The sequence below is a fragment of the Microchirus variegatus genome (assembly GCF_963457635.1).
Source record: "Microchirus variegatus genome assembly, chromosome: 17".
Lineage (NCBI taxonomy): Eukaryota > Metazoa > Chordata > Actinopteri > Pleuronectiformes > Soleidae > Microchirus > Microchirus variegatus.
The window spans coordinates 10,277,613-10,290,161 of NC_139818.1; the positions used below are offsets into that span (position 1 = coordinate 10,277,613).

Consider the following 12,549-nt stretch of genomic DNA (forward strand, 5'->3'; position numbering starts at 1 on the left):
TGGTGGGACTGGGTGGTATTGCAGGTGAGCCTGAGAGGGGCCTAAATAATTCTAACATTTCTGAAATACAGCTTAAAAACTCGATTAAAAGACTCTATTATTAGATTATTATATTTATATACCCCGTGATGGACTGGCGACCTGTCCAGGGTGTATACCGCCTTGCACCCTGTGTCAGCTGGGATTGGCACCGCGACCCTCATGTGAGGATAAAGCGGTAGAAAATGAATTAATGAATAATATAATTAATTAATATTATAATTAATAATTAATATTATTAATGATTTGTATACGCATGAAGCTTCATAATTTAGGATTATTGGACTGTTTCAATCTTATCTGTTGATTTTAGTGCTGTGCTTCATTCTTGTTAAATCACAAATTTGGATTTGGGCCTCGGCCGATTTGCAGAATTGTAAAGCGGCCTCAAACCTATGAATTTTAAATTTATGTTTCTCCAGGAGGGGGCGTATTCTGACAGATAATTCATAAATGATGTGTTTCACGTGTAAATGATTCACACATAAACACACAAAGGGGAGGGATTTCGCTCCAATTAAAGGATCGGGTTAAAAAAGAATAAGAGAGATTAGACTGAAGCAAAGGTTGTAGTAAATGGAACAGCCTTACTTTAAAAGAAGGTTGTAACAGACATTAGTCATTTAATCACGATCACAATCATGTAGCTCATTTTTTCCCACTCTTTTACCCGCTCATTCCCTGATGTAAATTTGGACACAAATGTGGTTATTATGGGTTTTCCTTTTCCTATCATCACCTCTTTTGTAACCATAGAAACCCTTCACTGGGAATATGTTGTCGAGTCTCAGAGCTGAGATGTCTTTGCTCTTCTCTTGTGAATTTGTTTTATTTTTATGGTTTAAAACACTGTGTCTGCGTGCGTGCGTGCGTGCGTGTGTGTGTGAAAATTCCTTCCTGACAAATGTATTTACCCCTGTTTGTGTGACATTTAAAATGTTCAATGTTATTGCTTAATTATGCTGTTTTTGCCTTAAAAAACCCTGAATTAACATGTATATATGTACATTTCAGTACAATGTAATCATAGAGTGAACATTTTAAATTCTATGGTTTTCAAACTGTATTTTTCCTGATTTGAGAGATTTGAATATTGTTTGTGATGAGAACTGTTGTCCTCATAACATTGTAGTTCAGGACACGGGCAATATCATTTATCTTTTATTTTCTTACTTTCTATATCTTTATATATGTTGTACATTTTTGCACTGGAAAACCTGCACTTTTAATTCCAATGTCTTGTCTCAGAGACATCAGATTAGTTTAGAGAACAACGAGAAAGGGGGCAAGTAGACAAGGACATAAGAAAGAAACTAAACTTGAGGTAAGGAATTTAAGAAGGAAACAGAGGAATGTAATGTGAAACAAAATGGTAACAAAAAAGTGGGGAATGGAGTAAGGAGCTAAAGAGGGAAGTGAGCAAAAGCAAGGAAAGGAGGGGAGTAAATAAGGAACTAATGAGGGGAGAATTTTGGAAGCATAAGCAGTATGGAAATCTGTATCAGAAGTAGAAAGAGAAGCAGGAAGTAAGAGTGGAGTTTAGAGGAAATAACAGATGCAAAGTGCAAAAATAAGTTAATAAGGAAAAAAGAAAGTAATGGGGGGAGAAAGTGATGTAATAAGAAAGTAATTAAGAAAGTAAAGAGCTAAGGAGGGAGGGTGTAGATAAGGAAGTAATGAGGCAAGATAATAAGCAAGAAAGTACAGAAGGAAGTAAATAGGGAAGTAATGTAGTGTGAAGAGGAAGCAGATTTCCTCGTCATTATCAGTGTTTTCTCTGCATGTTTACTCTCTTACAGAACCATCATCAAACCAACACACATCTGTTTGTTTCTCATTCATTTCCATTTCTTCCTCATGGATGTTTTTTGTGTTTTTTTGGTCACTGTGTAAAGACTAAACAAATGAAAACCCCTGATGTTGTTTTGGTTCCACCCTTCTGTACCTGCTGTATAATTCATGTGTGCAATCCCCCCCCTTTGATGATGTGTCCAGATCTACAAGGAGCAGCTCAACACTCGCATCGTCCTGGTCTCCATGGAAACGTGGTCGTCTGAAAACAGAATCTCTGTCGGCGATGATGCTCTGCTCACCCTGCGAGACTTCATGAAGTACAGGAAGGAGAGCATCAAGGAGCGCTGCGATGCTGTGCACCTCTTCTCGTACGTTCCTTCCCTTCCTCCCCCCCCAGCTTCTTTTTCACCTTGTCTGGTTTCTTGTTGTCTTTCACCTTCACCTTCCCTCTTCTTCCTCCTCCTTTTGTCCTCTCTTCCTTCATTCTTCATTCTTTTATTACCTCTCCCACCTTCTTCTCCATTCCATCCTTCATCTTCGCTGCCTCCTCCTGCTGTTGTTAGTCTAAGACTCTGCTCGTCTTTCCTACAGTGGGAGGACGTTCATGAGCAGCCGCAGTGAGGCTGCCTTCATCGGGGGCATCTGTTCACTCAGCAGGGGTGGAGGCATTAATGAGGTGAGACCTTAGTTGTTTGGATCTGTGACACTGGTGACAAAACACTGTGTTTTTCAACCCAAAAAAACTTTTACAACCACTTTATTATGTTTTGCTTCTGGTTTTCATTAAAAGCTGGACTTGTGCATGTTGGCCCCTCCTCCCCCCTGCTCACTACCAGTAGCTCAGATAGTAAACGTACAAACATCTGGGCCCCAATGGCCACATGTGCACACAGTGGCCCTATGCCTGGAATGGCTTTTCATGGATGGGCATGTAAACAGATTAGATTGGACTCACCATCCTCAGACACAGACACAGTTAGCTGCAGTGGTGGTTCATTATGATTCCAAGCTGCAGACTTCCAGGGTTAGTTTGTACGAAGCTACTGTTCTCACATGTATGCCCTGTACACTACGATCTATACTGTGGCAGGAACGTTACATTTGTAGTAGAAATGCCAATAGTTTAGCTTCAAGCTACTGAAGCTAAGAGAAAAAAAGGCTTCCCCCACGTCGCTCTTCTACCATCCCCAGATTCATCTTGTTTTTTAACTGGCTTTTGTCCGCTCAGCATTTAGCCTCATAGTAGTCTGATCTATTTATCCTGTTTGTGAACATACCAACAGAGGGCAATGTCTCTGCATATGTGGCCATGTTTCCACCAAGTGGAACAGTTCAATTTGGTATGGTACATATTTTTTAACGTTAGCATTCCATTCTTGGCACCCTTCCCTTGGGGTACCAGAGTAAAAGGGCATGGTACAGTTTGTAGTCAGCTGATTGGGTGACAGGAAAACTCAACTTCCTTGCGACCGACGTGCACACCTGCAGTCTATACTCAGTCTAGTCTTGTTGAGACAAACAGCCACAAAGCGAGCAGGGGAAAAAAAGAGCTGCTGAATGTCCTCTGTTGTGTTGTCACGTTACATATCTCAGTGACGCAGCGATCAGGCACAGCCTTCACCCTACCTACCAATGTTCTCAGCCCAAATGCAAGCCTGACCAAGGGCTTTACCATTTCAAAACATACTGTACCAAACCGAACCATACCATAATGGCAAAGATGGCGTAAAACTACCACCACATACTTCTAGGGGGCAATTAAGGATGATTGACAGGGGTTACTTTTTCTTTAATCTATACTTAGTTTATGAGGAAAATTCAGCGTAATCTACCTTTAACGTTGTTTTTTCTTCAGTTTGGCAGTGTGGGCCCCATGGCCATCACATTGTGTCAGAGTCTTGGTCAGAACATTGGCATGCTGAGGAACAAGGAGCGGCCAGCTGCAGGTGAGACTAAACTAATCTGTGTTTAAAGCTGCAGTATATGCAAGATTGGTGCGGAAATGTGTATGTGTTGAGTTTCAGTTGAAATTATTAAAATAATCTTTTTTTTTTGCATGGACAAATGATGTCTGTACATCTCTGAGACTCTTTGCCAATACTGACACGTTTTTATTGCATTTATTGTCCAAATCCCACATTTGTGTGTTGCTTTTGCAGCGCTGGAGCACCTGAGGTTGGTCAAAACCACCCATAGTGTTTTTTTATTTATTTAGATGTGCGGTTGTAGACCAGAGGAGTTGTAGAAGAGTTACTTTATTTCATCACTTTATTTACATAATCCTAAAAGGTTATCATGGAATTATTATTACAATTATTATTATCTACAACACCCTGTCTACTGTACCTTTAATGGCTGAGAGGACAAAGATTACAAATCCCTTACAAATCTCTGGCTCAGTAAAACAGAGTTGGAGTCTAGTAAACTAATTATAAAAGCTTAATCTAATACAGAACACATTCATAGATGCTTCATGTAAAATAAAAATAATTATTTTCTGTATGTGAAACAGCTTCACCAACAACGTCAACTGCAAACCTGTAATTATTTGATTTTCCTCTGAGAATGTGTCGAATATGTTGAACAGTGCCAACACTAATGTCCTGACAGCGCCCTCCAGTGGTGAGTAGTCAGCATAGCCTCATTACCTGTTTTGAAGTGTCTGTATGTGTGTTCAGGAGACTGCAGGTGTCCAGATCCCTGGCTGGGCTGCATCATGGAGGATACAGGGTATGCACTCACTCACTCACGAGTTCAGTTGTTTTTAAAGCACTTGACCTGTAGCTGTGACCATATTTCCGTCAGTGAACTGTGTTTTGTTGTTTTGTTTGCTGTTGCTGTTTCTCCCTCAGTTACTATCTGCCTCGGAAGTTTTCTCGCTGCAGTATAGACGAGTACCTGCGCTTCCTCCAGCAGGGAGGAGGCAGCTGCCTCTTCAACAAGCCCAGCAAGGTGAGACATGGACATGGTCATATTTAGCATGTTGTTATTTTGTCTGATAATACATACATACATAGCTTCTTACTGTAACTTTAACTTGTTTTCGTCAACAGCTCTTTGACCCACCAGAGTGTGGTAATGGATATGTTGAGCAGGGAGAGGAGTGTGACTGTGGAACACTAGTGGTGAGTAAATGCAACCTAATGACTCATTAAAACATGCAAATAAGTTTGGTAAATTAAAATAATAATTTAAAAAAACAATTTAAGAGTAGGTCTATATGAGGGCTAACACACAATTACTTTGGATATTTTACATGATATGTTTGACTGTTTTATGCCTGTAGATGTTAAAATCACCTTTCATTATCTGACATTTATGGTATTAATTACTTATGTCAGTTTAATATCAGTTATGATACTGTTTGTATCCACATCCTCCAGGTTTAATGGTTGGTTAAAATGAGGTTTGGTAACTCACAGCACAGTAACACCATGGTAATAGAATAGAAATAATTATTGTATGTATGTCTTATCATGGTACCATGTTATTGCCAAAGTCACATCATGGTAATAAAAATGGAAATATTAACTTTACACTATTGTGATTATAAGACTTTTAATTTGAATGTATTACACAGATTGTGGACTAAGGAAATATTCACCTGGATATTACTTAACATTGTATTACCATAATATCTTATCAGTAGCACACTATTGTTGTAATTCTAAAGATAGAAATTCTATTGGAAATAAGATAAAAAATATTACCATAATTGTACTGCCCATTATAAGTTTTATAAAGTGTGACAGGTACTGACCTATAATCAGCTTTGTAAAGTCATTATGACACTTTCTGACACACACTTTTATTATTATATAATAATATCATATATAACTATTATTATTTATGTGTTATAAACCATCTATGTCTTGTAGGATTGTGCTCGCATTGGAGCCAACTGCTGTAAAAAGTGTACGCTTACCCACAATGCCATGTGCAGTAACGGACTCTGCTGCAGGGACTGTAAGGTAAAACTGCTTTCATCACACCGTGTTTAATGATTCCTTCATCTTACTCTTTCATATGCCATTTTTTCCTTCTATGTTCTCAATTATGTCTTCTCTTGTCTTCTTATTTATTTCTATTATTTTTGCCTTTGTTTGTGTTTGTATTACTGGCAGCACTTTCAAGTTCAAGTGAGGTTGTTTTAACCTACTGCACAAGACACAGAGCATCCAATATATATCTTATACGTGAAGCTTAGCATTCATTCATTCAAGCACCTGAATGCAGTCAAACAGAGAAAGTTTGGTCTGATAGAGAACTCTGTTTAGCACATTTTCACCAATAATTTGTGTTTTTCGATAGGGCAAGCTATCCATGGAGACAAATAATCCACCGTTACTTGAACATGGAAATACACTAGTAACTGAAAAGTACAAATGAAATCAACATGAAACCAAATTCAAGAGGAATTGAGCAGCGTGTTTATCTGTCTGTCTTTGTTTTTTGGTAGATGGTGGTTAAAGTTGTAGGGTATTGTTTTGTTGCTGTGTATAGTGTTTAGATTAAAAAGTCTAATTAGAATATTATTTTAAAAAATGAAATGATTTTGTGACAGTACGAGCTGAGAGGCGTGACGTGCCGAGAAACCGTCAATGACTGTGACATTCCTGAGACCTGCACAGGAGACTCCAGTCAGGTAGAAGAAGTTCCCCAAACTCCTCTGTGAGACACATGTAAACATGGAGACGTATGAAAAAGCCACTGTGATCCTCTTCTTCTTTCAGTGTCCTCATAATGTCCACAAACTGGACGGCTACATGTGTGACGTTGGACAGGTACGGTCATGTTTGTCTCCTTCGTTCACATTGAAAGAAATATTTCCCTCCTCTTCTCATCATCGTCACGTCCTCCCTCCCTCTGCTCTTCCTCCTCAGGGTCGTTGTTATGGAGGTCGCTGTAAGACCAGAGATAGTCAGTGCAGGACTCTGTGGGGCTACAGTAGGTTTGCATTAGATACTGAGCCAGTTTTCCAGATTCTGTCCATTTCATTGTTTGCAACCTGATACCTCAAGAACAAATCGAGGGAACTTCAGGATAGACCATTTAAATTTACAGGGGTTTAACGTCACATTGGCCTCACAAAAACACAATATTTGGTCCTTTTTAAAGCTGCACTGCTAAGGTTTTGGTGTTTGATTTTTCTGGTTATTCTGCCTCTGCTTTGTCTTCATGAACAGAAATGATGTAACACTATTTTTACGCAGTGTCCTTCATCTGATAACTGGCTCTGTCAAGCAATACTATCAGACCTTAATGAGGGAGCATTTGTGTTTGTGTGTATGCAGTGGCAGAGCAGGGGTGGACAGGCACAAGAGGAATTTATACCATCAAACTGCTGAAAAAACATGTTTTTCCACCTCCTCGCGGTTTTATAATTTTGTGTTTCAGCTATCTGAATTTGCAGAGTGAAATATTCTGAATATTCTGATTATTCGTTTAGACCTCCTTTGTCAGGATTCAAGCACAAAGCTACAGGTTGCAGTGAGTTAGCTGAGCAAGTCTGTTCTTTCTTCTCAGATTCAGCAGACAGGTTCTGCTATGAGAAGCTGAACTCTGAGGGCACAGAGAAAGGAAACTGTGGCCCGGACGCCTCTGGTCAGGGATGGATGCCGTGTAGCAAGCAGTGAGTAAAGATTATCAACTATAAACACCTTATGGCAGTTAAAATCCATGATTTTGGGCAGGTGACAGTGACATTTTGTGAACTGTTTATGTCATGTTTTTGACAATGTGAGGCAAAGTTCATCAGTGCACACAGCCTTTACAACTATTACTTCTTCATGGTTGTATCTCCTCCTCCTCTCACCTTCCTCCTTCAGAGACGTTCTGTGTGGGCTGCTGCTGTGCACTAACCTGACAGAGAAGCCCAGGTTTGGCGAGCTGATCGGGAAGCTCACGAGTCTGACCATCCACCATCAGAACAGATACCTGGACTGCAGGTGAGGCAGCGCTTATTTCATCACTTGATTGGTTTGAACAACAATTTCAATGCATTTTTATCTTTTTTTTTGCCACATTTGCCTCTTCTTTTTGAGGAAAAGTTTATTCTTGTGGATCTCGTGTTTGTGTTCTGGTCATCCGGAGGAGGAGGAGGAGGGAAAGATAGCCAGTTATTTAACTAATATTTAAAATAGACGTACATGTAAAAACAAAAGTCCAAATAAACAACAGTAGAAAATGATACGTAAACAGTGATTAGTGATGTGCAGGCCCAAAACCAAAAGGTCAAAAGTCACACCATGGGAAGCCAAGGAGTTTGTCAACCATATTCGGACCACTTTTGTCTTTGTACTATATATGTATATATATGAATATGTGTATATATACTATATATATATATATATATATATATATATATTTATATATTTAAGTAAAGAAAGAGAAAATAAAGTACAAAGACAAAAGTGGCCACAGGGTTGACAAACGCTTTGGCTTCCCATGGTGTGACCTTTGACCTTTTGGTTCTCGACCTGCACATGTAGGTAACATATATATATACACACTATATATATTACCTTATATATATATATATATATATATATACATACATACATACATATAGTGCATCCACACTATGATAAACTCAAGCATGTCTTGAAAAAACCTGCCACAAGAAACCCTTTTTAACAGCACCAGTAACATTCATTAGGGTTCCACTCCAGGTTTAAGAGAGCCAGGGTTGAGTGATTTTAAGTGTAAGGGTAGGTCACATTAAATATAGGTCACTTTAACCTGTTCAAGTGTTTTTTCCGTGTAATACTGCGCAATGTTTTGAAAAACCTCTTCAGTTTTCCTTCAAGTGGGCTTTTTCATGGGAGTTTGTGAGGAAAAACAGAGGGATTGAAAAATTTAGCATACAGTGAATAAATTGAGCAAAGAGATGATGGTTCATTTGGTGGTTTAAGAGGTAGATTTAAAAGCAAATGGAAAGTACAAAGAGAGTGAAATACTGATTTCATGTGGCAGGGGAGGCCATGCTGTACTGGATGATGGTTTAGACCTCGGCTACGTGGAGGACGGGACGCCATGTGGGCCAAACATGATGTGCACGGAGCGACGCTGCACCGCCGTGAACACGTTCAACCTCAGCACCTGCCCGGGTTCATCGTCCTACCGTATCTGCTCTCACCACGGGGTGAGTCTGACCGTCCTGTCCCCCTCTTCAGATGTTGTTGTTTGTTTTTTTTTTTTGTCCCTGTAACCTCCGCAGTTGTCAGCTTGGTGGTGGTACATTTTAATAAAGACGAGCTCTCTTTCTCCTCTCTGTGCCTCAGACATGCAGTAATGAGATGAAGTGTATCTGTGATCCAGACTTCACCGGGAAAGACTGCAGCGTCTTTGACCCAATCCCCATCCCGACCCCACCAGATGGTCCAGAAAAGCACAAAGGTAAGAAACCACAGTGAGCACTTCCTTTTCCTCCACAGCACCGTCATAGAGTCATAATGACGTGTGTGAACAAAACCATAGTTTTTACTCCAAACAATTAAGGATGAAGGAATAATGGGTTATTGGCAACTTGCATAGGAAAAAAAAAAAAAGTACTTATATGATATGTTCTTTACATTAGCCTGGAATATATATGAAATATATGAATCTTTTCACAATAATAGAAGTGGAGGTAGATTGATTAATCAATTGGGCAGATTATTTCTATTTTATTTTTTTATTTTATCTTTCCTCCTTTTTTTCGACAAAGTTCAGTTTTTGGATTATAATATAATCAGAATAAACAATTTGTTTCATGTATTTAAACATAAATATATATGTAAGTGCACATGCAGTGCAATCACAGTCAGGCTGGAGAGACAGACCATAAGTGTTCAAGTTAAGCCGTTCGGATCGTTTCCTTTTATTAAACTGTCATATTTTATCAGATAGAGGGAAAAAATTTTTACATATACGCCCAAAATATTGATTTTTAAAGATCAACATCAGCTTCAGCCATAGAAAAACCCACATTAGCCAACCTTTAGATAAAAGAAGCTGCGGAAGAATTGCTAAAATGAAAGAAACCCTGTTTATATTATATTTTACAGTGTGTGCGACAAGGATATTTTGTAGATGAATTCTAATACACTCAGAAAAACCATAGAATACTCAACAATGTGACATGCTGTTTGTCTGTCCTCCTCACTCCCACAGGTCCCAGTGGCACCAATATCATAATAGGTGCGGTTGCTGGTGCGATTCTGGTGGCAGCCATCATCCTGGGGGGAACTGGCTGGGGATTTAAGTAAGAGCTGTGTCGTCGTGCCTCCGTCTGTGTGTGCGCCTGCTGTGTCGGCTAACACACACACACACACACACACACACACACATGGCTGCGGCTCGCTGCTGAATGCTGCTCTGCTTGGCTGATCCATAAACTCACTCCATGAGTCTGGATTTATTGCTCATTTTGAATGATTTTCACAGGTGGAGGGAGAAAGCATGAGCCTTCACTGTTTCCTCTGGCTGCTTCACTCCTGAATGACATTTTGAAAATGGCATGATATGATTGGTACATTTCTTTCTTTTCTTAGAAATTTGAGAATTCTTTTTTTTTTTTAGATATTATTATTATTGTGATTTTAACTGTAAAGTGTCTTTGAGATTCTTTAAAGTCGCTCTGTAAATTATAATTATTGTTATTCATGTAACTATTCTAAATCCCCGTCAAAGTATTGTGGGTGAAGTTGCATTGTGGGTAATGTGAAAAAGTACATTGTAACATGGTTCTGCTTATGGCGAGTATGATAATCTGAGGTTATCATACTCGCCAAACCTAAATGTTTGAAGGTTGTGGTCCCAGCATGTGCAGTAGGAGGTTGTCTGGGTCAGATTTGGTGCATGCAGGAAGCAGAACACTCATGCTTGGAGGAAAAGTTCCAGGAAAATATCTAGGTCAATATTTGCAGTTTGCATTTACAGTTGTGTTCTCACCAAGTGGTAACAGACATCAGGTTTTGCATCAGGAAACACAAAGACATGACCTGCAACCAGGCTCCTATGTGACGATACCAGCTGTCAATCACACTGGCGTCCACTCATAAGTGCTCATAAGTCTTTTTGCCATTTAACTGGGAACATAACTTACACAATTGGCATCATGTTCTATTGAAAGAGACCTGAAACAAGTGATGGAGAGCGTTCACTCCTCAGAAAGAATGTTTACTGACATTATAAATGTAAAAGTGAGAAGCAGAAGCTCAGTTTCCTGTTGTCTTCCATTCAAATGTAGTTCTTTTTGCAACCAGAGGAATCAATATATTCTTACTTCCTGGTTGTTGTTTCAACTGGCAAACCTGCAGACTATATCTACTTTTTATACAGTATATAGTTAGGTATAAGTTAGTTATAGTTTTTTGACCAGATTTCATGTCCAGGTCAAAGGGCAGATTTTGTACAGTAAAATGTATAAATACAGCAGGTGATCTTCTCCTCTCCCTGGATTTGATTCCTGGTTGCTTTTCTTATCTTTTTTTTTCCACACTTCCACACTTTTTGGCTTCATGTTAGCTCTGCTGTGGCATGCCTGAAGCATGCAAACAAAAAAGCTCCTCTCTGGCAGGAATCTTTTGACTGTAGCTTGTATGATAGCATCAGCCAATCTACCTGACAAGAGCCTGGTAATTTAAGTTTAAAGTTATATATAGTTCAATTGAAAATGGATTTTTAGCCATTTAATGAAATCTGGTAATCTAAGCCAGCTTAACTGCATGATATCTTTAGAATATGTTTACTATTTTATTTAAGTGTTAGACAGGGTTTTTCAGCTGGAAACCCCTCACTCTACTGCACCAAAGTCCATAGCGAAAATGTGCATTTTTAGCTCACAGGGACACAGCAACTGTTGATCGACTGCTGCGTTTTTTTGATAAGTTTGTGCCACTGAGGTAAATCAGAAAGAGTCAGAGTTTTAACACTGAAGACACAAAATAACACATTTACACACAATTTACTGATGGATTACTCCTGCTGTGATGTAAAATCACTGATTTTCTCCATGGACTTTGGTGTGAGGGAGTGAGTCAGGTTTTCTTGTAGACTAAAGCTGGTTTACATTTTATTGCATGAGTCTTTTGTTGACATCAATGCTGACTATTGCGACATTACCAAACTTTAAGGAAGGAGACGATTGTTGTTGATCACTGCTTTGCTTTTTAAGGCCTTGGGTTTTGCTGCATGTTTACTCACACGTTGACTCTGATGTACACTCTAAATTGTCTTTCCACTTCACTTGTCCTTTTTTCTCCATCTTGTTTCTCCCTCACTGCGGCTCCAGAAACATCCGGAGAGGAAGGTACGACCCCACCTTTCAGTCCTGATCCATAACACTGTCATTAACAGATGAGAAGCCTTTATGTTAACGTAGATGAATACAGTTTGTTTTATGATAATCCTCTGATCACACAGACACTGTATCACTGCCTCTTTTTTACGTCATTTCTCACACATTTGATTTCATGTTTATTTGCATAGTCAACAGTTGTATGAAGCGCATTAATATACACGACATATAATCCATGTATGTTGCAAAACAAAAATAATAAATGCTAATGGAAACATTTCAGTGCATGGCAGTTTTCCTCATTTGTGTTCTTTTTTTTTTTTTTTAGAATACATAGGAGCTATAGTGTTGACTTTATGGTGTTATTTTTCAGTTATTTCAGTTATTTTTGATTTATTGTCTGCCTTTAGAGCTTCAGTGATCAGGCGATTTTT

At 39.0% G+C, this 12,549-nt stretch overlaps 1 protein-coding gene across 1 annotated transcript in view; it reads left to right on the forward strand.

Annotated features, from left to right (window-relative positions):
• The window catches only part of adam11 (ADAM metallopeptidase domain 11), a gene marked incomplete at its 5' end in the record, with an annotated part of 36,644 nt that extends 24,312 nt beyond the window's left edge, over window positions 1-12,332 (forward strand). Inside the window, 16 exons of the mRNA XM_083903945.1 lie at window positions 2,035-2,201; window positions 2,425-2,509; window positions 3,689-3,779; window positions 4,512-4,563; window positions 4,686-4,785; window positions 4,887-4,958; window positions 5,712-5,804; window positions 6,398-6,478; window positions 6,567-6,617; window positions 6,717-6,780; window positions 7,360-7,465; window positions 7,662-7,781; window positions 8,809-8,977; window positions 9,117-9,231; window positions 9,988-10,078; window positions 12,110-12,332. Of these exons, the coding sequence (XP_083760071.1) occupies window positions 2,035-2,201; window positions 2,425-2,509; window positions 3,689-3,779; window positions 4,512-4,563; window positions 4,686-4,785; window positions 4,887-4,958; window positions 5,712-5,804; window positions 6,398-6,478; window positions 6,567-6,617; window positions 6,717-6,780; window positions 7,360-7,465; window positions 7,662-7,781; window positions 8,809-8,977; window positions 9,117-9,231; window positions 9,988-10,078; window positions 12,110-12,152 (1,500 nt within the window). The 3' untranslated portion in view covers window positions 12,153-12,332. The remainder of the gene's footprint in view (window positions 1-2,034; window positions 2,202-2,424; window positions 2,510-3,688; window positions 3,780-4,511; window positions 4,564-4,685; window positions 4,786-4,886; window positions 4,959-5,711; window positions 5,805-6,397; window positions 6,479-6,566; window positions 6,618-6,716; window positions 6,781-7,359; window positions 7,466-7,661; window positions 7,782-8,808; window positions 8,978-9,116; window positions 9,232-9,987; window positions 10,079-12,109) is intronic.
• Between the last annotated feature and the right edge of the window lie 217 nt (window positions 12,333-12,549).